Below are 27,090 nucleotides of genomic sequence, written 5' to 3'. Positions count from 1 at the left end.
GTCTCCCCCTTCTCCCCCGTCTCCCCCCTCTCCCCTTCTCCCCCTTCTCCCCCGTCTCCCCCTTCTCCCCCGTCTCCCCCTTCTCCCCTTCTCCCCTTCTCCCCTTCTCCCCTTCTCCCCTTCTCCCCCGTCTCCCCTTCTCCCCCGTCTCCCCTTCTCCCCTATCTCCCCTGTCTCCCCCTTCTCCCCCGTCTCCCCCGTCTCCATCTTCTCCCCCGTCTCCCCCGTATCCCCCTTCTCCCTGTCTCCCCCGTCTCCCCCTTCTCCCTGTCTCCGCCGTCTCCCCCTTCTCCCCTGTCTCCCCCGTCTCCCCCTTCTCCCCCGTCTCCCCCGTCTCCCCCGTCTCCCCCCTTCTCCCTGTCTCCCCCCTTCTCCCTGTCTCCCCCTTCTCCCCCGTCTCCCCCTTCTCCCCCGTCTCCCCCCTCTCCTCTTCTCCCCTTTCTCCTCCCTCTCCCCTTCTCCCTGTCTCCCCCGTCTCCCCCCTCTCCTCTTCTCCCCCTTCTCCTCCCTCTCCCCTTCTCCCTGTCTCCCCCGTCTCCCCTTCTCCCCGTCTTCCAGGGTCTGATTCTGTTGTTTTTGCGCCTTTTCATTCAGGCGCACTGTTTTTGCGCCATTTTTGCGATTAAACGTCAAATTAGCCGCGCACCAAAAATAAGCAGCTTTCCCTCATCTATCTTACCAATCCAGATTTTTTGCTGCGCCTAATGATATTCATCACTTGCAACGTTTTCATTTAGGCGCAAAAACACTCCAGCCCGAAGCTGGCGTAAAGTGAGAAGAAAGCACTGAGCCCCTTTGCAGAACAGCTCATTTCTAGCAGCAAAGCTCAGCCAGACACTGGAACATATAATACAGACATTACATACACTGCAGACACTAGTACAGATAATACAGACATTACATACACTGCAGACACTAGTACAGATAATACAGACATTACATACACTGCAGACACTAGTACAGATAATACCGACATTACATACACTGCATACACTAGTACAGATAATACAGACATTACATACACTGCAGACACTAGTACAGATAATACAGACATTACATACACTGCAGACACTAGTACAGATAATACAGACATTACATACACTGAAGACACTAGTACAGATAATACAGACATTACATACACTGCAGACACTAGTACAGATAATACAGACATTACATACACTGCAGACACTAGTACAGGTAATACAGACATTACATACACTGCAGACACTAGTACAGATAATACAGACATTACATACACTGCAGACACTAGTACAGATAATACAGACATTACATACACTGCAGACACTAGTACAGATAATACAGACACTACATACACTGCAGACACTAGTACAGATAATACAGACATTACATACACTGCAGACACTAGTACAGATAATACAGACATTACATACACTGCAGACACTAGTACAGATAATACAGACATTACATACACTGCAGACACTAGTACAGATAATACAGACATTACATACACTGCAGACACTAGTACAGATAATACAGACACTACATACACTGCAGACACTGGTACAGATAATAGAGACATTACATACACTGCAGACACTAGTACAGATAATACAGACACTACATACACTACAGACACTAGTACAGATAATACAGACATTACATACATTGCAGACACTAGTACAGATAATACAGACATTACATACACTGCAGACACTAGTACAGATAATACAGACACTACATACACTGCATACACTAGTACAGATAATACAGACATTACATACACTGCAGACACTAGTACAGATCATACAGACATTACATACACTGCAGACACTAGTACAGATAATACAGACATTACATACACTGCAGACACTAGTACAGATAATACACACATTACATACACTGCAGACACTAGTACAGATAATACAGACATGAGATACACTGCAGACAATAGTACAGATAATACAGACATTACATACACTGCAGACACTAGTACAGATCATACAGACATTACATACACTGCAGACACTAGTACAGATAATACAGACATTACATACACTGCAGACACTAGTACAGATAATACACACATTACATACACTGCAGACACTAGTACAGATAATACAGACATTACATACACTGCAGACACTAGTACAGGTAACACAGACATTACATACACTGCAGACACTAGTACAGATAATACACACATTACATACACTGCAGACACTAGTACAGATAATACAGACATGAGATACACTGCAGACACTAGTACAGATAATACAGACATTACATACACTGCAGACACTAGTACAGATCATACAGACATTACATACACTGCAGACACTAGTACAGATAATACAGACATTACATACACTGCAGACACCAGTACAGATAATACACACATTACATACACTGCAGACACTAGTACAGATAATACAGACATTACATACACTACAGACACTAGTACAGATAATACAGACACTACATACACTACAGACACTAGTACAGATAATACAGACATTACATACACTGCATACACTAGTACAGATAATACAGACATTACATACACTGCAGACAGTAGTACAGATAATACAGACATTACATACACTGCAGACACTAGTACAGATAATACAGACATTACATACACTGCAGACACTAGTACAGATAATACAGACATTACATACACTGCATACACTAGTACAGATAATACAGACATTACATACACTGCAGACACTAGTACAGATAATACAGACATTACATACACTGCAGACAGTAGTACAGATAATACAGACATTACATACACTGCAGACACTAGTACAGATAATACAGACATTACATACACTGCAGACACTAGTACAGATAATACAGACATTACATACACTGCAGACACTAGTACAGATAATACAGACATTACATACACTACAGACACTAGTACAGATAATACAGACACTACATACACTACAGACACTAGTACAGATAATACAGACATTACATACACTGCATACACTAGTACAGATAATACAGACATTACATACACTGCAGACAGTAGTACAGATAATACAGACATTACATACACTGCAGACACTAGTACAGATAATACAGACATTACATAGACTGCAGACACTAGTACAGATAATACAGACATTACATACACTGCAGACACTAGTACAGATAATACAGACATTACATACACTGCATACACTAGTACAGATAATACAGACATTACATACACTGCAGACAGTAGTACAGATAATACAGACATTACATACACTGCAGACACTAGTACAGATAATACAGACATTACATACACTGCAGACACTAGTACAGATAATACAGACATTACATACACTGCAGACACTAGTACAGATAATACAGACATTACATACACTGCAGACACTAGTACAGATAATACAGACATTACATACACTGCAGACACTAGAACAGATAATACAGACATTACATACACTGCAGACACTAGTACAGATAATACAGACATTACATACACTGCAGACACTAGTACAGATAATACAGACATTACATACACTGCAGACACTAGTACAGATAATACAGACATTACATACACTGCAGACACTAGTACAGATAATACACACATTACATACACTGCAGACACTAGTACAGATAATACAGACATTACATACACTGCAGACACCAGTACAGATAATACAGACATTACATACACTGCAGACACTAGTACAGATAATACAGACACTACATACACTACAGACACTAGTACAGATAATACAGACATTACATACACTGCAGACACTAGTACAGATAATACAGACATTACATACACTACAGACACTAGTACAGATAATAGATACATTACATACACTGCAGACACTAGTACAGATAATACAGACATTACATACACTGCAGACACTAGTACAGATAATACAGACATTACATACACTGCAGACACTAGTACAGATAATACAGACACTACATACACTGCAGACACTAGTACAGATAATACAGACATTACATACACTGCAGACACTAGTACAGATAATATAGACACTACATACACTGCAGACACTAGTACAGATAATACAGACATTACATACACTGCAGACACTAGTACAGATAATACAGACATTACATACACTGCAGACACTAGAACAGATAATACAGACATTACATACACTGCAGACACTAGTACAGATAATACAGACATTACATACACTGCAGACACTAGTACAGATAATACAGACATTACATACACTGCAGACACTAGTACAGATAATACAGACATTACATACACTGCAGACACTAGTACAGATAATACAGACATTACATACACTGCAGACACTAGTACAGATAATACAGACACTATATACACTGCAGACACTAGTACAGATAATACAGACATTACATACACTTCAGACACTAGTACAGATAATACAGACATTACATACACTGCAGACACTAGTACAGATAATACAGACATTACATACACTGCAGACACTAGTACAGATAATACAGACATTACATACACTGCAGACACTAGTACAGATAATACAGACATTACATACACTGCAGACATTAGTACAAATAATACAGACACTACATACACTGCAGACACTAGTACAGATAATACAAACACTACATACACTGCAGACACTAGTACAGATAATACAGACATTACATACACTGCAGACACTAGTACAGATAATACAGACACTACATACACTGCAGACACTAGTACAGATAATACAGACATTACATACACTGCAGACACTAGTACAGATAATACAGACACTATATACACTGCAGACACTAGTACAGATAATACAGACATTACATACACTTCAGACACTAGTACAGATAATACAGACATTACATACACTGCAGACACTAGTACAGATAATACAGACATTACATACACTGCAGACACTAGTACAGATAATACAGACATTACATACACTGCAGACACTAGTACAGATAATACAGACATTACATACACTGCAGACATTAGTACAAATAATACAGACACTACATACACTGCAGACACTAGTACAGATAATACAAACACTACATACACTGCAGACACTAGTACAGATAATACAGACATTACATACACTGCAGACACTAGTACAGATAATACAGACACTACATACACTGCAGACACTAGTACAGATAATACAGACATTACATACACTGCAGACACTAGTACAGATAATACAGACACTATATACACTGCAGACACTAGTACAGATAATACAGACATTACATACACTTCAGACACTAGTACAGATAATACAGACATTACATACACTGCAGACACTAGTACAGATAATACAGACATTACATACACTGCAGACACTAGTACAGATAATACAGACATTACATACACTACAGACACTAGTACATATAATACAGACACTACATACACTGCAGACACTAGTACAGATAATACAGACACTAGTACATATAATACAGACATTACATACACTGCAGACACTAGTACAGATAATACAGACATTACATACACTGCAGACACTAGTACAGATAATACAGACATTACATACACTGCAGACACTAGTACAGATAATACAGACATTACATACACTGCATACACTAGTACAGATAATACAGACATTACATACACTGCAGACACTAGTACAGATAATACAGACATTACATACACTGCAGACACTAGTACAGATAATACAGACATTACATACACTGCAGACACTAGTACAGATAATACAGACATTACATACACTGCAGACACTAGTACAGATAATACAGACATTACATACACTGCAGACACTAGTACAGATAATACACACATTACATACACTGCAGACACTAGTACAGATAATACAGACATTACATACACTGCAGACACTAGTACAGATAATACAGACATTACATACACTGCATACACTAGTACAGATAATACAGACATTACATACACTGCAGACACTAGTACAGATAATACACACATTACATACACTGCAGACACTAGTACAGATAATACACACATTACATACACTGCAGACACTAGTACAGATAATACAGACAATACAGACATTATATACACTGCATACACTAGTACAGATAATACAGACATTACATACACTGCAGACACTAGTACAGATAATACACACATTACATACACTGCAGACACTAGTACAGATAATACAGACATTACATACACTGCAGACACTAGTACAGATAATACAGACATTACATACACTACAGACACTAGTACAGATAATACACACATTACATACACTGCAGACACTAGTACAGATAATACACACATTACATACACTGCAGACACTAGTACAGATAATACACACATTACATACACTGCAGACACTAGTACAGATAATACAGACATTACATACACTGCAGACACTAGTACAGATAATACACACATTACATACACTGCAGACACTAGTACAGATAATACAGACATTACATACACTGCAGACACTAGTACAGATAATACAGACATTACATACACTGCATACACTAGTACAGATAATACAGACATTACATACACTGCAGACACTAGTACAGATAATACAGACATTACATACACTGCAGACACTAGTACAGATAATACACACATTACATACACTGCAGACACTAGTACAGATAATACAGACATTACATACACTGCAGACACTAGTACAGATAATACAGACATTACATACACTGCAGACACTAGTACAGATAATACAGACATTACATACACTACAGACACTAGTACAGATAATACAGACATTACATACACTGCAGACACTAGTACAGATAATACACACATTACATACACTGCAGACACTAGTACAGATAAGGGCTTATTCACATGGCCTTCTGCGGGGACGTACATGCGGCCGCAAATTTGCGGCCGCATGTACGTCCCCATAGACAGCAATAGCGGCGCGCAGATCCGGCCCGCACACCGCAAAAAGATAGAGCATGCTCTATCTTTTGGCGTGTGCGACCGTGCGCCGCTATTCTCTATGGAGGGAGGAGGGGTCACCTCCTCCTCCTCTCCAGCACACGGCGGGCATACCGCTGTGTGAATGTACCCTAATACACACATTAGATACATTACAGACAGGAGCTGCAGACTCTATTTACAGTTCATCACCTTCTATTTACAAAACATTCTGCAGAATCCTGAGCTCAGAGCAAGAGCAAAAGAAGTTTGCAGAATGTTGCAGATACTACAGACAAGTGTCCCCCATGTAATTCTGCACAGTATCTGAGGGGGATACTGTGCAGAATTACAGGGGTGCAGCAGGAGACCCGCACTGGGGGATCCCCTCCAGGAGAAGCCCCTGCTGAGGAGGTCACTGGGTGCTGGGTGTCACACACCTGGGTGCTGCTGAGGAGGTCACTGGGTGCTGGGTGTCACACACCTGGGTGCTGCTGAGGAGGTCACTGGGTGCCCTTAGACTCCAGACACCTCATATCCACTAAGGCAGTTATTTTCAACCTTTTTTGAGCCGCGGCACACTATACTTAGAAAATCCTGGGGCACACCACCAACCAAAATAGCACAAAATGACACTAAAACAGTCATAAAAGGCCTCCCTTTACTAATAAAAAACCCCTAGCGGCCTCCCTTTACTAATAAAAAACCCATAGCGGCCTCCCTTTACTAATAAAAACCTCTAGCGGCCTCCCTTTACTAATTAAGAGCCCCTAGCGGCCTCCCTTTACTAATTAAGAGCCCCTAGCGGCCTCCCGTTACTAATTAAGAGCCCCTAGCGGCCTCCCTTTACTAATTAAGAGCCCCTAGCGGCCTCCCTTTACTAATTAAGAGCCCCTAGCGGCCTCCCTTTACTAATTAAGAGCCCCTAACGGCCTTCCTTTACTAATTAAAAGACCCTAGAGGCCCCCCTTTACTAATTAAAAGGCCCTAGAGGCCCCCCTTTACTAATTAAAAGGCCCTAGCGGCCTCCCTTTACTAATTAAGAGCCCCTAGCGGCCCCCCTTTACTAATTAAAAGGCCCTAGAGGCCCCCCTTAACTAATAAAAAGCCCCAGCCTCCATTTACTAATAAAAAAAAAGACCCTAGCTTCCTTCCCTATACAAATAATAACCTTATATACTTACCCTTGATGTCTTCTTCCGCGTAACTTCACTCCTAATGGCGATCTGCCCACCTTCTGTAGCTCCTGCACCACGCGCCTCTGGTCACGTGACTTACGCGACCTGACGTCAGGTCGCGTCAGTCACGTGACATGGGCCGCGCGGTGCAGGAGCTACAGAAAATGGGCGGATCGCCGACGCGGGGCTTGTAGGTAAGTATGGGGCAGAAACACGGGGGCGCGGCGGCAGCACTACGCCGGGGCACCATAGTTCGGGGAACTTTCCCCGCAGCACACTCAACCATGTGTCGCGGCACACTAGTGTGCCGCGGCACACAGGTTGAAGATCACTGCACTAAGGGTCAAAACCCAAGATATCCTCAACTCGAACGGCCTGATAGACTCCAGACACCTCATATCCACTATCAGGCCGTTCGAGTTGAGGATATCTTGGGTTTTGACCCTTAGTGGATATGAGGTGTCTGGAGTCTATCAGGCCGTTCGGGTTGAGAATATCTTGGGTTTTGACCCTTAGTGGATATGAGGTGTCTGGAGTCTATCAGGCCGTTCGGGTTGAGGATATCTTGGGAGACCCTTAGTGGATATGAGGTGTCTGGAGTCTATCAGGCCGTTCGGGTTGAGGATATCTTGGGAGACCATTAGTGGATATGAGGTGTCTGGAGTCTATCAGGCCGTTCGGGTTGAGGATATCTTGGGTTTTGACCCTTAGTGGATATGAGGTGTCTGGAGTCTATCAGGCCGTTCGGGTTAAGGATATCTTGGGAGACCCTTAGTGGATATAAGTTGTCTGGAGTCTCAGGCCGTTCGGGTTGAGGATATCTTGGGTTTTGACCCTTAGTGGATATGAGGTGTCTGGAGTCTATCAGGCCGTTCGGGTTGAGGATATCTTGGGAGACCCTTAGTGGATATGAGGTGTCTGGAGTCTCAGGCCGTTCGGGTTGAGGATATCTTGGGTTTTGACCCTTAGTGGATATGAGGTGTCTGGAGTCTATCAGGCCGTTCGGGTTGAGGATATCTTGGGTTTTGACCCTTAGTGGATATGAGGTGTCTGGAGTCTATCAGGCCGTTCGGGTTGAGGATATCTTGGGTTTTGACCCTTAGTGGATATGAGGTGTCTGGAGTCTATCAGGCCATTCGGGTTGAGGATATCTTGGGAGACCCTTAGTGGATATGAGGTGTCTGGAGTCTATCAGGCCGTTCGGGTTGAGGATATCTTGGGAGACCCTTAGTGGATATGAGGTGTCTGGAGTCTATCAGGCCGTTCGGGTTGAGGATATCTTGGGTTTTGACCCTTAGTGGATATGAGGTGTCTGGAGTCTATCAGGCCGTTCGGGTTGAGGATATCTTGGGAGACCCTTTGTGGACCCTTAGTGGATATGAGGTGTCTGGAGTCTATCAGGCCGTTCGGGTTGAGGATATCTTGGGAGACCCTTAGTGGATATAAGTTGTCTGGAGTCTCAGGCCGTTCGGGTTGAGGATATCTTGGGTTTTGACCCTTAGTGGATATGAGGTGTCTGGAGTCTATCAGGCCGTTCGGGTTGAGGATATCTTGGGAGACCCTTAGTGGATATGAGGTGTCTGGAGTCTCAGGCCGTTCGGGTTGAGGATATCTTGGGTTTTGACCCTTAGTGGATATGAGGTGTCTGGAGTCTATCAGGCCATTCGGGTTGAGGATATCTTGGGTTTTGACCCTTAGTGGATATGAGGTGTCTGGAGTCTATCAGGCCGTTCGGGTTGAGGATATCTTGGGAGACCCTTAGTGGATATGAGGTGTCTGGAGTCTATCAGGCCGTTCGGGTTGAGGATATCTTGGGAGACCCTTAGTGGATATGAGGTGTCTGGAGTCTCAGGCCGTTCGGGTTGAGGATATCTTGGGTTTTGACCTTTAGTGAATATGAGGTGTCTGGAGTCTATCAGGCAGTTCGGGTTGAGGATATCTTGGGTTTTGACCCTTAGTGGATATGAGGTGTCTGGAGTCTATCAGGCCGTTCGGGTTGAGGATATCTTGGGAGACCCTTAGTGGATATGAGGTGTCTGGAGTCTATCAGGCCGTTCGGGTTGAGGATATCTTGGGTTTTGACCCTTAGTGGATATGAGGTGTCTGGAGTCTCAGGCCGTTCGGGTTGAGGATATCTTGGGTTTTGACCCTTAGTGGATATGAGGTGTCTGGAGTCTATCAGGCCGTTCGGGTTGAGGATATCTTGGGTTTTGACCCTTAGTGGATATGAGGTGTTTGGAGTCTATCAGGCCGTTCGGGTTAAGGATATCTTGGGAGACCCTTAGTGGATATAAGTTGTCTGGAGTCTCAGGCCGTTCGGGTTGAGGATATCTTGGGTTTTGACCCTTAGTGGATATGAGGTGTCTGGAGTCTATCAGGCCGTTCGGGTTGAGGATATCTTGGGAGACCCTAAGTGGATATGAGGTGTCTGGAGTCTCAGGCCGTTCGGGTTGAGGATATCTTGGGTTTTGACCCTTAGTGGATATGAGGTGTCTGGAGTCTATCAGGCCGTTCGGGTTGAGGATATCTTGGGTTTTGACCCTTAGTGGATATGAGGTGTCTGGAGTCTATCAGGCCGTTCGGGTTGAGGATATCTTGGGAGACCCTTAGTGGATATGAGGTGTCTGGAGTCTATCAGGCCGTTAGGGTTGAGGATATCTTGGGAGACCCTTAGTGGATATGAGGTGTCTGGAGTCTATCAGGCCGTTCGGGTTGAGGATATCTTGGGAGACCCTTAGTGGATATGAGGTGTCTGGAGTCTATCAGGCCGTTCGGGTTGAGGATATCTTGGGTTTTGACCCTTAGTGGATATGAGGTGTCTGGAGTCTCAGGCCGTTCGGGTTGAGGATATCTTGGGTTTTGACCCTTAGTGGATATGAGGTGTCTGGAGTCTATCAGGCTGATCGGGTTGAGGATATCTTGGGTTTTGACCCTTAGTGGATATGAGGTGTCTGGAGTCTATCAGGCCGTTCGGGTTGAGGATATCTTGGGTTTTGACCCTTAGTGGATATGAGGTGTCTGGAGTCTCAGGCCGTTCGGGTTGAGGATATCTTGGGTTTTGACCCTTAGTGGATATGAGGTGTCTGGAGTCTATCAGGCTGTTCGCGTTGAGGATATCTTGGGTTTTGACCCTTAGTGGATATGAGGTGTCTGGAGTCTATCAGGCCGTTCGGGTTGAGGATATCTTGGGAGACCCTTAGTGGATATGAGGTGTCTGGAGTCTCAGGCCGTTCGGGTTGAGGATATCTTGGGTTTTGACCCTTAGTGGATATGAGGTGTCTGGAGTCTATCAGGCCGTTCGGGTTGAGGATATCTTGGGTTTTGACCCTTAGTGGATATGAGGTGTCTGGAGTCTATCAGGCCGTTCGGGTTGAGGATATCTTGGGAGACCCTTAGTGGATATGAGGTGTCTGGAGTCTATCAGGCCGTTCGGGTTGAGGATATCTTGGGAGACCCTTAGTGGATATGAGGTGTCTGGAGTCTATCAGGCCGTTCGGGTTGAGGATATCTTGGGTTTTGACCCTTAGTGGATATGAGGTGTCTGGAGTCTATCAGGCCGTTCGGGTTGAGGATATCTTGGGTTTTGACCCTTAGTGGATATGAGGTGTCTGGAGTCTCAGGCCGTTCGGGTTGAGGATATCTTGGGTTTTGACCCTTAGTGGATATGAGGTGTCTGGAGTCTATCAGGCTGTTCGGGTTGAGGATATCTTGGGTTTTGACCCTTAGTGGATATGAGGTGTCTGGAGTCTATCAGGCCGTTCGGGTTGAGGATATCTTGGGAGACCCTTAGTGGATATGAGGTGTCTGGAGTCTCAGGCCGTTCGGGTTGAGGATATCTTGGGTTTTGACCCTTAGTGGATATGAGGTGTCTGGAGTCTATCAGGCCGTTCGGGTTGAGGATATCTTGGGTTTTGACCCTTAGTGGATATGAGGTGTCTGGAGTCTATCAGGCCGTTCGGGTTGAGGATATCTTGGGAGACCCTTAGTGGATATGAGGTGTCTGGAGTCTATCAGGCCGTTCGGGTTGAGGATATCTTGGGAGACCCTTAGTGGATATGAGGTGTCTGGAGTCTATCAGGCCGTTCGGGTTGAGGATATCTTGGGTTTTGACCCTTAGTGGATATGAGGTGTCTGGAGTCTCAGGCCGTTCGGGTTGAGGATATCTTGGGTTTTGACCCTTAGTGGATATGAGGTGTCTGGAGTCTATCAGGCTGTTCGGGTTGAGGATATCTTGGGAGACCATTAGTGGATATGAGGTGTCTGGAGTCTATCAGGCCGTTCGGGTTGAGGATATCTTGGGAGACCCTTAGTGGATATGAGGTGTCTGGAGTCTATCAGGCCGTTCGGGTTGAGGATATCTTGGGTTTTGACCCTTAGTGGATATGAGGTGTCTGGAGTCTATCAGGCTGTTCGGGTTGAGGATATCTTGGGAGACCATTAGTGGATATGAGGTGTCTGGAGTCTATCAGGCCGTTCGGGTTGAGGATATCTTGGGAGACCCTTAGTGGATATGAGGTGTCTGGAGTCTATCAGGCCGTTCGGGTTGAGGATATCTTGGGTTTTGACCCTTAGTGGATATGAGGTGTCTGGAGTCTATCAGGCTGTTCGGGTTGAGGATATCTTGGGAGACCATTAGTGGATATGAGGTGTCTGGAGTCTATCAGGCCGTTCGGGTTGAGAATGTCTTTGAAGGTTTCCAGTCCTTTTTGTCTCCATGTTTCCAGCTTTGTGTTCTGGTTCTCTAGGAAGCTTGGTGGGATGCGGTGTAAGATACTTTCTTTGGAGTTGGTTTTGTTTTTGATCATATTTCCCCATGTTGTGTCTGATGTTCTCATTGTTTGTAGTTTTGGGTGAGGGGGGTCCGTGCTCCATATTCCAGCAATCATTCTGTTTATTAATGATGTGTTGTCATAATGTTTCTCAATTGTTACCCACACTTTATGGGTTGGATCCAGCCACCAGTGTTTGAGTTGGTCGAGTATTGTTGTCTTGTGGTAGTCCTTTATGTCTGGTAACCCCGGCCCTCCTGCTTTTTTATGTTTGGTCATGGTAGATAACGGTATTCTTGTTTTTTTTCTGTTGCCAAATTAAGTCCTGAAGATTCTTATAGTTTTTTTTAAAGAAAGTATTTGGTATGTTTATTGGAACCGTTCTGAACAGGTATAGAGATTTGGGGAGTATTATCATCTTGAATGAGGCTATTCGGCCAAACCATGTGAGTTGGTGTCTTGAATATTTTATATATAGCGCTTTGATATTGTTGTTAAGGGGAGCAGAGTTAGTTTTGTATAGTTTTTTAGAGGGGAATGTTAGTTGGATTCCTAGATACGTTATGTTTTGCTTCTGCCAGTCCAGGTTGTATTTCTGTCTAAGGATTTTTAATTCTGCGTCTGGTATTCTGACTTGTGATTTGTTGGTATTTTGTAGTGTGTTATTTTCCTGTATTCTTCTGTAATCTTGAAGAGTTGTGTTACTGATGTGTCCGTCTTGGTTAGGGTTATGTCGTCAGTGAGGAGTGCTACCTTGTGTTCTGAGTCTCCAATCTTCACTCCTGACATATTAGGGTGATTATTTCCGCTGGGGGACGGTGGGCATAACCCTACCTACCACCGACCTTCTTTTGACTCCCCCGTCTCCTTCACCAGACTACTTCCCATTAGAAATATATTGTTAAAGTGGCGGCCCTGGGCAGACCTCAGCAACCTGGGAACACAGGCCAACCCTTTTTTTTGGCAGTGCTTCGGGATGCCGGACATCTGTGGAGAATATTATCGCACATCTGCAGACTAACCCTAACCCTAGACATTTCTGCTCCGAACCTCACGAAACACAAAGATCTTCTAGCCGTCTCCTCAATCCAAGAAGATTCCTCCAGACTCTTTACTCCTTAGTAACTCCCAAAGCTCGGGGCCAAGAGAAATACATTCCCATCCATAGTAATCCTGCTCCCTCCCTGCTCGCCCCATTACCTGCATCAATGTTCCTCACGCCCCTGTCCACTGCGTCCAGGCCCTCTTACAGCCCTTCAGGGGTGTAACTAGGAGAGGCTGGGCCCCGTAGAATGGGGCCCCCCTTCCTTTTGCTTTGATCTCTGCTTTGCACACTTGGAGCAGATTTTTCGGCTCTCGCTGTGCGCCCCAGATGACTGGTCTCCTTTATTCCTCGGTTCCAGGGGATCACGGGGGACACTACATTTATACACCTTCTGGCGCTAAAAACTTTTTCATACTTCAGTGCCCGGGGCTGTGGGCGGGGTCATTTTTTGCGACTTCTTCATTTTAACCCCTTGGTGACCGATGGTCTTTGGTGCCTGAATGTCCAGGTCTATTTTTAAGGTTCTGTGATTCTTTAAATGACGATATCCCTGGAACAGTTTACTTCCCATAACAAGTTTTACTGTGTTTTTTCCATGACGTGTTAGACTCTAAATTATAGTTTTATTAATTACATTTTTTTCTTTATAATATTTGTCAATAATTTCCTACAAATGTGAAAAAAAAAGCTTTGTGTCATTTTTCCAGTAGTAACTTTTCCCAAAAGATGTAATAAATTGGTCCAGCATCAATCCATCCCCTCCCCTGGTCCAGCTACAGAGGCAGAGGGTGCATGTACTTCTGGATAGTCTCCGGCAGCTTCTTCTATTCAGAGAACCGGAGATATAGGGAATAGAAACCTGTACATAAAAATTTTACTACAACTTTAAGGGTGGAATACATCATACGCACATCATACGCACATCATACACACATCATACACACATCATACACACATCAACACACATCTACGCACATCATACGCACATCATACGCACATCATACACACATCATACACACATCATACACACATCATACACACATCAACACACATCTACGCACATCATACGCACATCATACGCACATCATACACACATCATACACACATCATACACACATCAACACACATCTACGCACATCATACGCACATCATACGCACATCATACACACATCATACACACATCATACACACATCATATACACATCATACACACATCATACACACATCATACACACATCATACACACATCATATACACATCATATACACATCATACACACATCATACACACATCATACACACATCATACACACATCATATACACATCATACACACATCATACACACATCATACACACATCATACACACATCATACACACATCATACACACATCATACACACATCATATACACATCATACACACATCATATACACATCATACACACATCGTACATCATACATCATCACACATCTACGCACATCATACACACATCATATACACATCAACACACATCATACACACATCATACGCACATCATACGCACATCATACACACATCAAACGCACATCAAACGCACATCATACGCACATCATACGCACATCATACGCACATCATACACACATCATACACACATCATACACACATCATATACACATCATACACACATCATACACACATCATATACACATCAACACACATCATACACACATCATATACACATCAACACACATCAACACACATCATACACACATCATACACACATCATACACACATCATACACACATCATACACACATCATACACACATCATACACACATCATACACACATCATACACACATCATACACACATCATGCGCACATCCATACGCACATCCATACGCACATCCATACGCACATCCATACACACATCATACACACATCATATACACATCATATACACATCATATACACATCATGCGCACATCATGCGCACATCCATACGCACATCCATACGCACATCCATACGCACATCCATACGCACATCCATACGCACATCCATACGCACATCCATACGCACATCCATACGCACATCCATACGCACATCATACGCACATCATACACACATCATATACACATCATATACACATCATGCGCACATCCATGCGCACATCCATACGCACATCCATACGCACATCCATACACACATCATACACACATCATATACACATCATATACACATCATACACACATCATACACACATCATACGCACATCATACGCACATCCATACACACATCCATACACACATCATATACACATCATATACACATCATATACACATCATATACACATCATGCGCACATCCATACGCACATCCATACGCACATCCATACGCACATCCATACACACATCATACACACATCATATACACATCATATACACATCATATACACATCATATACACATCATATACACATCATGCGCACATCCATACGCACATCCATACGCACATCCATACGCACATCCATACGCACATCCATACGCACATCCATACGCACATCCATACGCACATCCATACGCACATCCATACGCACATCCATACGCACATCCATACACACATCATACACACATCATATACACATCATGCGCACATCCATACGCACATCCATACGCACATCCATACGCACATCCATACGCACATCATTAAAAACGTAATTATATTTTTATACATCTGCCATTTTCGGCGATACCCAACATGTTTGATTTTACTGTTATTTATATTTATATCAGTTCTACGGAATGGGGGATATGAATTTTTAGGTGTTTTAAATTTTTTTTTTTTGTTACTTTTTTAAATTGTCTTAGTTGTCTGATCCTAGCATTTATTGGTGTATTACAGTATAGCCGTGTATGGGGATTCACCACTTCATTTACTACAATGTACAAATAAAGAATAATGAGTTCAAATCAGACACTAGCAGGTCTTTCATAGTATATAGTCAATCCATAGTATATAGTCAATCAACTCCAACCTTTAAGAATTAAATAAATGTTTTTCCCCATAACCCGTGATATTTTTTAACTGTAGAAAGGCATCCAGGCCTCTCGTGGACATGTACATAGAGTCCGCCATAACAACCTCCTGCGCCAGAGAGTTCTACAGTCTCACTGCTCTTACAGTAAAGAACATTTGTCTATGGTGATGGTAGAACCTCCTCCCCTCTAGGTGTAGAGGATGCCCCCTGTCGATGGTGATGGTAGAACCTCCTCTCCTTTAGGTGTAGAGGATGCCCCCTGTCTATGGTGATGGTAGAACCTCCTCTCCTCTAGGTGTAGAGGATTACCCCTGTCCATGGTGATGGTAGAACCTCCTCTCCTCTAGGTGTAGAGGATGCCCCCTGTCTATGGCTATGGTAGAACCTCCTCTGCTCTAGGTGTAGAGAATGCCCACTGTCTATGGTGATGGTAGAACCCCCTCTCCTCTAGGTGTAGAGGATGCCCCCTGTCTATAGTGATGGTAGAACCTCCTCTCCACTAGGTGTAGAGGATGCCCCTGTCTATGGTGATGGTAGAACCTCCTCTCCTCTAGGTGTAGAGGATTACCCCTGTCCATGGTAATGGTAGAACCTCCTCTCCTCTAGGTGTAGAGGATTCCCCCTTGTCCATGGTGATGGTAGAACCTCCTCTGCTCTAGGTGTAGAGGATGCCCCCTGTCTATGGTGATGGTAGAACCTCCTCTCCTCTAGGTGTAGAGGATGCCTCCTGTCTATGGTGATGGTAGAACCTCCTCTCCTCTAGGTGTAGAGGATGTCCCCTGTCTATGGTGATGGTAGAACCTCCTCTCCTCTAGGTGTAGAGGATGCCCCCTGTCGATGGTGATGGTAGACCCTCCTCTCCTCTAGGTGTAGAGGATGCCCCCTGTCTATGGTGATGGTAGAACCTCCTCTCCTCTAGGTGTAGAGGATGCCCCCTGTCTATGGTGATGGTAGAACCTCCTCTCCTCTAGGTGTAGAGGATTACCCCTGTCTATGATGATGGTAGTACCTCCTCTCCTCTAGGTGTAGAGGATGCCCCCTGTCTTTGGTGATGGTAGAACCTCCTCTCCTCTAGGTGTAGAGGATTCCCCCTGTCTATGCTGATGGTAGAACCTCCTCTCCTCTAGGTGTAGAGGATGCCCCCTGTCTATGGTGATGGTAGAACCTCCTCTGCTCTAGGTGTAGAGGGTGTCCCCTGTCTATGGTGATGGTAGAACCTCCTCTCCTCTAGGTGTAGAGGATGCCCCCTGTCTATGGTGATGGTAGAACCTCCTCTCCTCTAGGTGTAGAGGATGCCTCCTGTCTGTGGTGATGGTAGAACCCCCTCTCCTCTAGGTGTAGAGGATGTCACCTGTATATGGTGATGCTAGACCCTCCTCTCTTCTAGGTGTAGAGGATGCCCCCTGTCTATGGTGATGGTAGAACCTCCTCTCCTCTAGGTGTAGAGGATGCCCCCTGTCTATGGTGATGGTAGAACCTCCTCTCCTGTAGGTGTAGAGGATGCCCCCTTTCTATGGTGATGGTAGAACCTCAGCTCCTCTAGGTGTAGAGGATGCCCCCTGTCTATGGTGATGGTAGAACCTGCTCTGCTCTAGGTGTAGACGATGCCCCCTGTCTATGGTAATGGTAGAACCTGCTCTGCTCTAGGTGTAGAGGATGCCCCATGTCTATGGTGATGGTAAAACCTCCTCTCCTCTAGGTGTAGAGGATGCCTCCTGTCTTTGGTAATGGTAGAACCCCCTCTCCTCTAGGTGTAGAGGATGTCCCCTGTCTATGGTCATGGTAGACCCTCCTCTCTTCTAGGTGTAGAGGATGCCCTCTGTCTATGGTGATGGTAGAACCTCCTCTCCTCTAGGTGTAGAGGATGCCCTCTGTCTATGGTGATGGTAGAACCTCCTCTCCTCTAGGTGTAGAGGATGCCCCCTGTCTATGGTGATGGTAGAACCTCCTCTCCTCTAGGTGTAGAGGATGTCCACTGTATATGGAGATGGTAGACCCTCCTCTCTTCTAGGTGTAGAGGATGCCCCCTGTCTATGGTGATGGTAGAACATCCTCTAGGTGTAGAGGATGCCCCCTGTCTATGGTGATGGTAGAACCTCCTCTCCTCTAGGTGTAGAGGAAGCCCCTGTCTATGGTGATGGTAGAACCTCCTCTCCTCTAGGTGTGGAGAATGCCCCCTGTCTATGGTGATGGTAGAACCTCCTCTCCTCTAGGTGTAGAGGATGTCCCCTGTCTATGGTGACGGTAGAACCCCCTCTCCTCTAGGTGTAGAGAATGCCCCCTGTCTATGGTGATGGTAGAACCTCCTCTCCTCTAGGTGTAGAGGATGCCCCCTGTCTATGGTGATGGTAGAACCTCCTCTCCTCTAGGTGTAGAGGATGCCCCCTGTCTATGGTGATAGTAGAACCCCCTCTCCTCTAGGTGTAGAGAATGCCCCCTGTCTATGGTGATGGTAGAACCTCCTCTCCTCTAGGTGTAGAGGATGCCCCCTGTCTATGGTGATGGTAGAACCTCCTCTCCTCTAGGTGTAGAGGATTACCCCTGTCCATGGTGATGGTAGAACCTCCTCTCCTCTAGGTGTAGAGGATGCCCCCTGTCTATGGCTATGGTAGAACCTCCTCTGCTCTAGGTGTAGAGAATGCCCACTGTCTATGGTGATGGTAGAACCCCCTCTCCTCTAGGTGTAGAGGATGCCCCCTGTCTATAGTGATGGTAGAACCTCCTCTCCACTAGGTGTAGAGGATGCCCCTGTCTATGGTGATGGTAGAACCTCCTCTCCTCTAGGTGTAGAGGATTACCCCTGTCCATGGTAATGGTAGAACCTCCTCTCCTCTAGGTGTAGAGGATTCCCCCTTGTCCATGGTGATGGTAGAACCTCCTCTGCTCTAGGTGTAGAGGATGCCCCCTGTCTATGGTGATGGTAGAACCTCCTCTCCTCTAGGTGTAGAGGATGCCTCCTGTCTATGGTGATGGTAGAACCTCCTCTCCTCTAGGTGTAGAGGATGCCCCCTGTCTATGGTGATGGTAGAACCTCCTCTCCTCTAGGTGTAGAGGATGTCCCCTGTCTATGGTGATGGTAGAACCTCCTCTCCTCTAGGTGTAGAGGATGCCCCCTGTCGATGGTGATGGTAGACCCTCCTCTCCTCTAGGTGTAGAGGATGCCCCCTGTCTATGGTGATGGTAGAACCTCCTCTCCTCTAGGTGTAGAGGATGCCCCCTGTCTATGGTGATGGTAGAACCTCCTCTCCTCTAGGTGTAGAGGATTACCCCTGTCTATGATGATGGTAGTACCTCCTCTCCTCTAGGTGTAGAGGATGCCCCCTGTCTTTGGTGATGGTAGAACCTCCTCTCCTCTAGGTGTAGAGGATGCCCCCTGTCTATGCTGATGGTAGAACCTCCTCTCCTCTAGGTGTAGAGGATGCCCCCTGTCTATGGTGATGGTAGAACCTCCTCTGCTCTAGGTGTAGAGGGTGTCCCCTGTCTATGGTGATGGTAGAACCTCCTCTCCTCTAGGTGTAGAGGATGCCCCCTGTCTATGGTTATGGTAGAACCTCCTCTCCTCTAGGTGTAGAGGATGCCTCCTGTCTGTGGTGATGGTAGAACCCCCTCTCCTCTAGGTGTAGAGGATGTCACCTGTATATGGTGATGCTAGACCCTCCTCTCTTCTAGGTGTAGAGGATGCCCCCTGTCTATGGTGATGGTAGAACCTCCTCTCCTCTAGGTGTAGAGGATGCCCCATGTCTATGGTGATGGTAGAACCTCCTCTCCTGTAGGTGTAGAGGATGCCCCCTGTCTATGGTGATGATAGAACCTCCTCTCCTCTAGGTGTAGAGGATGCCCCCTGTCTATGGTGATGGTAGAACCCCCTCTCCTCTAGGTGTAGAGGATGTTCCCTGTCTATGGTGATGGTAGAACCCCCTCTCCTCTAGGTGTAGAGGATGCCCCCTGTCTATGGTGATGGGAGAACCTCCTCTCCTCTAAGTGTAGAGGATGCCCCCTGTCTATGGTGATGGTAGAATCTCCTCTCCTCTAGGTGTAGAGGATACCCCCTGTCTATGGTGATGGTAGAACCTTCTCTCCTCTAGGTGTAGAGGATGCCCCCTGTCTATGGTGATGATAGAACCTCCTCTCCTCTAGGTGTAGAGGATGCCCCCTGTCTATGGTGATGATAGAACCTCCTCTCCTCTAGGTGTAGAGGATGCCCCCTGTCTATGGTGATGGTAGAACCCCCTCTCCTCTAGGTGTAGAGGATGTTCCCTGTCTATGGTGATGGTAGAACCCCCTCTCCTCTAGGTGTAGAGGATGCCCCCTGTATATGGTGATGGTAGAATCTCCTCTCCTGTAGGTGTAGAGGATGTCCCCTGTCTATGGTGATGGTAGAACCTCCTCTCCTCTAGGTGTAGAGGATGCCCCCTGTCTATGGTGATTGTAGAACCTCCTCTCCCCTAGGTGTAGAGGATGTCCCCTGTCTATAGTGATGATAGAACCTCCTCTCCTCTAGGTGTAGAGGATGCCCCCTGTCTATGGTGATGGTAGAACCTCCTCTCCTCTAGGTGTAGAGGATGTTCCCTGTCTATGGTGATGGTAGAACCTCCTCTCCTCTAGGTGTAGAGGGTGCCCCCTTGTCTATGGTGATGGTAGAACCTCCTCTCCTCTAGGTGTAGAGGATGTCCCCTGTCTATGGTGATGGTAGAACCTCCTCTCCTCTAGGTGTAGTGGATGCCCCCTGTCTATGGTGATGGTAGAACCTCCTCTCCTCTAGCTGTAGAGGATGACCACTGTCTATGGTGATGATAGAACCTCCTCTCCTCTAGCTGTAGAGGATGTCCCGTCTATGGTGATGTTAGAACCCCCTCTCCTCTAGGTGTAGAGGATGTCCCCTGTCTATGGTGATGGTAGAACCTCCTCTCCTCTAGGTGTAGAGGATGCCCCCTGTCTATGGTGATAGTAGAACCTCCTCTCCTCTAGGTGTAGAGGATGCCCCATGTCTATGGTGAAGGTAGAACCTCCTCTCCTCTAGGTGTAGAGGATGCCCCCTGTCTATGGTGATGGTAGAGCCTCCTCTTCTCTAGGTGTAGAGGATGCCTCCTGTCTATGGTGATGGTAGACCCTCCTCTCCTCTAGGTGTAGAGGATGCCCCCTGTCTATGGTGATAGTAGAGCCTCCTCTTCTCTAGGTGTAGAGGATGCCTCCTGTCTATGGTGATGGTAGAACCTCCTCTCCTCTAGGTGTAGAGGATGCCCCATGTCTATGGTGAAGGTAGAACCTCCTCTCTTCTAGGTGTAGAGGATGTCCCCTGTCTATGGTGATGGTAGAACCTCCTCTCCTCTAGGTGTAGAGGATGCCCCCTGTCTATGGTGATGGTAGAACCTCCTCTCCTCTAGGTGTAGAAGATGCCCCTGTCTATGGTGATGGTAGAACCCCCTCTCCTCTGGGTGTAGAGGATGCCCCTTGTTTATGGTGATGGTAGAACCTCCTCTCCTCTGGGTGTAGAGGATGCACCTTGTTTATGGTGATGGTAGAACCTCCTCTCCTCTAGGTGTAGAGGATGTCCCCTGTCTATGGTGGTGGTAGAACCTCCTCTCCTCTAGGTGTAGAGGATGCCCCCTGTCTATGGTGATGGTAGAACCTCCTCTCCTCTAGGTGTAGAGGATGTCCCCTGTCTATGGTGGTGGTAGAACCTCCTCTCCTCTAGGTGTAGAGGATGTCCCCTGTCTATGGTGATGGTAGAACCTCCTCTCCTCTAGGTGTGGGGATGCCCCCTGTCTATGGTGATGGTAGAACCTCCTCTCCTCTAGGTGTAGAGGATGCCCCCTGTCTATGGTGATGATAGAACCTCCTCTCCTCTAGGTGTAGAGGATGCCCCTGTCTATGGTGATGGTAGAACCTCCTCTCCTCTAGGTGTGGGGATGCCCCCTGTCTATGGTGATGGTAGAACCTCCTCTCCTCTAGGTGTGGGGATGCCCCCTGTCTATGGTGATGGTAGAACCTCCTCCCCTCTAGGTGTAGAGGATGCCCCCTGTCTATGGTGATGGTAGAACCTCCTCTCCTCTAGGTGTGGGGATGCCCCCTGTCTATGGTGATGGTAGAACCTCCTCTCCTCTAGGTGTAGAGGATGTCCCCTGTATATGGTGATGGTAGAACCTCCTCTCCTCTAGGTGTAGAGGATGCCTCCTGTCTATGGTGATGATAGAACCTCCTCTCCTCTAGGTGTAGAGGATGCGTCCTGTTTATGGTGATGATAGAACCTCCTCTCCTCTAGGTGTAGAGGATGCCCCCTGTCTATGGTGATGGTAGAACCTCCTCTCCTCTAGGTGTAGAGGATGCCCACTGTCTATGGTGATGGTAGAACCTCCTCTCCTCTAGGTGTAGGGGATGCCCCCTGTCTATGGTGATGGTAGACCCTCCTCTCCTCTAGGTGTAGCGGATGCCCCCTGTCTATGGTGATGGTAGAAGCTCCTCTCCTCTAGGTACTCCAGAATGCTTAAAAGAGGGATCAGCTTAACAGCAATTAATTACAAAGTCAATATTTTCCTAGAAAATGAACCTTTTTTCCCAAAAACACATTTCACCTTCATTGCAGGCACCTTAGGCGGAGCAGCGGCCATGGTGTCAGTGATGTCTCCAGTAACACAGGTGCGGGGGCTGATGAGGACAGGGCTGGAGATCAATATGTCAGGAGTAAGTAACAATCACACCAGTGGACACTTTACAAGGAGGCTGGTGCTTGGCATAATTGTGTCTCTTCTGTTACCCATGGTTATCTCTAAAGAAACACGTGTAGTCATCATTGCACTGCACAAAACTGCCCGAACAGGGAAGAGTATCGCAGCTAGAAAGATGTCACCTCAGTCACCGATCTATCGCATCATCAAGGAATTCAAGGAGAGAGGGTCCATTATTACCAAAAAGGCTCCAGGAGCCCAAGAAGGACCAGCCAGCGCCAGGAGCGTCTCTTACAAGTGTCTCAGCTTGGGGATGGGGCTCCCAGCATCGCAGAGCTCAGGAATGGCAGCAGCTGGTGTGAGGCATCTGCACGCACTGTGACACTGCGGAGACTCCTGGAGCAAGGCCTGGTGTCCAGGAGGACAGCAAAGAAGCCTCTTCTCTCCAGAAACCATCAGCATACCTCCCAACATCTGTGAAAGGGAAAGAGGGACAAAATGGCGATCCCCCTAAGCCACACCCCCAATCACTCCCTGGCCACGCCCCAAATTTTAGCCATATTATAATAATAAAAATCATCTCAATTAAAAAAAAAAAAAAAATTATCCTCAATGGGATTTGAACCTAGGACCTGCAGTGTCCATGAACAATAGTAACACAGTGCCTCAACCAACTGAGCTATTACCTCTGTGATTGTAAATGATTAGAATTTTGGTAACTAAGAATTGTGACTACTACTGTTACACTGTGACACAGATTTAACCCCTTAACGCTCTGCGCCGTAGCTCTACGGCGCAGAGGTACAGGGAATGTATGAAGAGGGCTCATGGGCTGAGTCCTCTTCATACAAGGGTGGGGGTTGTTGCATATTGCAGCAAACCCCCACCGCTAATAACCGCGGTCGTTGCTTGCACCGATCGCGGCTATTAACCGGTCCTTTGCCACCGGCAAAGTCGCCGGCGGCATCTAAAAGACGGCGGCCTAATAACACCTCCATGAATAAAGAATGGGAGCAGAATGTCCTCCAGGAGCCACTTCTCCCAACCCTCCAGGAGCAGATGTTGATGAGCAGAGCCTCCTCCAGCATGATGGAGCACCGGCCATAAAGGGGAGAACTAAATGGTGCAGGGGACAGAACACAGAGATTCTGGGTCCATGGCCCGGGAACAGAACACAGAGATTCTGGGTCCATGGCCCGGGAACAGAACACAGAGATTCTGGGTCCATGGCTCCGGGAACAGAACACAGAGATTCTGGGTCCATGGCCCGGGAACAGAACACAGAGATTCTGGGTCCATGGCCCGGGAACAGAACACAGAGATTCTGGGTCCATGGCCCGGGAACAGAACACAGAGATTCTGGGTCCATGGCCTGGAAACTCCCCAGATCTTATCCCATTGAGAACTTGTGGTCAATCATCAAGAGACGGAGGACAAACAAAAAACAACACATTGGGGGTCATTTAATAAGGGCCCGATTCGCGTTTTCCCGACGTGTTACCCGAATATTTCTGATTAGCCCCGATTTCCCCTGAATTGCCCCGGGATTTTGGCGCACGCAATCGGATTGTGGTGCATCGGCGCGGGCATGCACGCGACAGAAATCGGGGGGCGTGTGCGAACGAAAACCTGACGGATTCGGAAAAACCGCCGCAATTAAAAAAAAAAAAGTGTCGCGGAGCTTGCACTTGCCTTCACTAGGAATAGGCCGGTGAACTTGAGTGCGTTCTGATGCTCTACAGCGCAACCACACCACCTGGTGGTCGGCGGAGGAACTGCCTTAGTGAATCCCGGCCGGACCCGAATCCACCACAGAGAAAGCGCCGCTGGATCGCGAATGGACCGGGTAAGTAAATCTGCCCCATTGTGACAGAATGCAGCAGTGATAGTGCAGGAATGGACGGCGATCAGTCAGGATCTGGTGCAGGAGGTGAGTGAGAGCTGCCAGGGAGAATTGCAGAGGTCCTGGAGAAGAAGGAGAGGTCCTGCAGATACTGACTCGCTGCAGTAACTCCTCCCACCTGACAATAAAAGCTTCTGCTCCCCATAATATGATTGCACTTGTATCTCTGTATGTGATAAACATCTGACAGACCAGAGGGACACATCATGTGACAAGAGGAGATTTGTGTCATGTGTCATTGAGTGGGGGCTCATTACAAGGATTAACAATGTAGTTTTTTTTTCAGCTTCGCAATAAATTTGGGGGAAAACGCCTCCAATTATCTCCTGCACTTCAATCCTCGTTTTGATCTTCATGGGGACGTCCAGAAAATAATCTGCAACTCCAAGGAGGCCAACGCCTGGGGATCAGAACAAAGAGAAGATTTCTTTCCCTTCCAGCAGGGGGCAGAGACCTCGGTGAGGGAGACTGTGGGTATATTGTTTCGGGGAGTGGGGTTATCTTGTGGGGGCTCATCCTCTCTTCATTTCTTCCCAGATTTGCTTCGAGTACCAGGCAGACAAGATTATTGTAAAATTGTCTTCAGGAGAGGAGATCTCATTTCCTGCCCGAATGGCGTTGACTTCAGTCTCATTCCTCTCCTTGGAAGGAATCCAATTCAAGTCCATTACAATTGAGTAGCTGCTTCACTCTCGCATGCAGAAGCCCCAGCATCCGGAACCGTTCTCCCTGTTATTAGGCCATTGCTTCCCCCATATTCCTGTGGAGGGGGGGTATTCCTGGGGACATGTACCTTCCTGATGTAACAAGGCCACTTTAGGCAGACCTCCCCATACACGCCCCGTTCCCATCAATCTAATACACAAAAAACTAGCAGATTGCCCTCCCCTGGCCCCAGGAACCTTTTTTATTGTACAGTGTCCCATCAATAAATACAATCATGAAATGGGTTCTCTCTGGACTTTTTGGCATCGGTCTGAAGTTCGTACAGCCACGTTTGTGTCACGCCGTCCCCTCCGGCCGGGATTACCGCTTACGCTGCAGATAGATTTATTAATGGCCCAAAGCCATCAGCGGATAATTAATGCCCCAGACCCCTGGTGCCTGTCCTGCCCTCTGTGTCCGGCCTCGCCGCTATCGGAGGGTAACCCGTGTTATTTCTGTGTCATGGAGAAGAGCCAGGTAAGTGCCCGCAGCGCAGGTAGATCAAGGCACAATCCGGCAAGGAACGCATTGAGCACACGGGGGGAGGAGGACACTTCTAGCAGCCATTGATGTCGTGGCTATCATTAAGGTCAAGGGGCACAGCTATGGGGGTCCCACATATGCTGGTGGGAGGGAGGATCACAGCCAGTGACATAGATGTTCATTCTGTGGAGATGAGGCAAGTTTTTTATCATTTGTAGATGAGATGGGTCTGAGGTTATAGGGAGCAGCACGAAGAACAAGAGGTCCAGATAATACAAACTGAGCTCCACCGAATGTAAATGTAAGGTAATTGTAGGGTAATTGTAGGGTAAATGTAAGGTAATTGTAAGGTAATTGTAAGGTAATTGTAAGGTAATTGTAGCGTAATTGTAAGGTAATTGTTGTAACGGGTCACACAGACAACGGAACTAAA

General features: G+C 46.4%; 1 protein-coding gene across 1 annotated transcript in view; it reads left to right on the top strand.

Moving 5' to 3' along the window:
- Positions 1–26,415, top strand: part of LOC140107098 (galectin-1-like) — a 30,203-nt gene extending 3,788 nt beyond the window's left edge. The window contains exons 3-4 of the mRNA XM_072131649.1: positions 25,756–25,927; positions 26,007–26,415. Of these exons, the coding sequence (XP_071987750.1) occupies positions 25,756–25,927; positions 26,007–26,150 (316 nt within the window). The 3' untranslated portion in view covers positions 26,151–26,415. The remainder of the gene's footprint in view (positions 1–25,755; positions 25,928–26,006) is intronic.
- The last annotated feature ends 675 nt before the right edge of the window (positions 26,416–27,090 follow it).

The sequence above is a fragment of the Engystomops pustulosus genome, unplaced genomic scaffold, assembly GCF_040894005.1.
Source record: "Engystomops pustulosus unplaced genomic scaffold, aEngPut4.maternal MAT_SCAFFOLD_115, whole genome shotgun sequence".
Lineage (NCBI taxonomy): Eukaryota > Metazoa > Chordata > Amphibia > Anura > Leptodactylidae > Engystomops > Engystomops pustulosus.
Note: the sequence above shows the minus strand (reverse complement) of the source record. Positions and strands in the feature narration are given on the sequence as shown.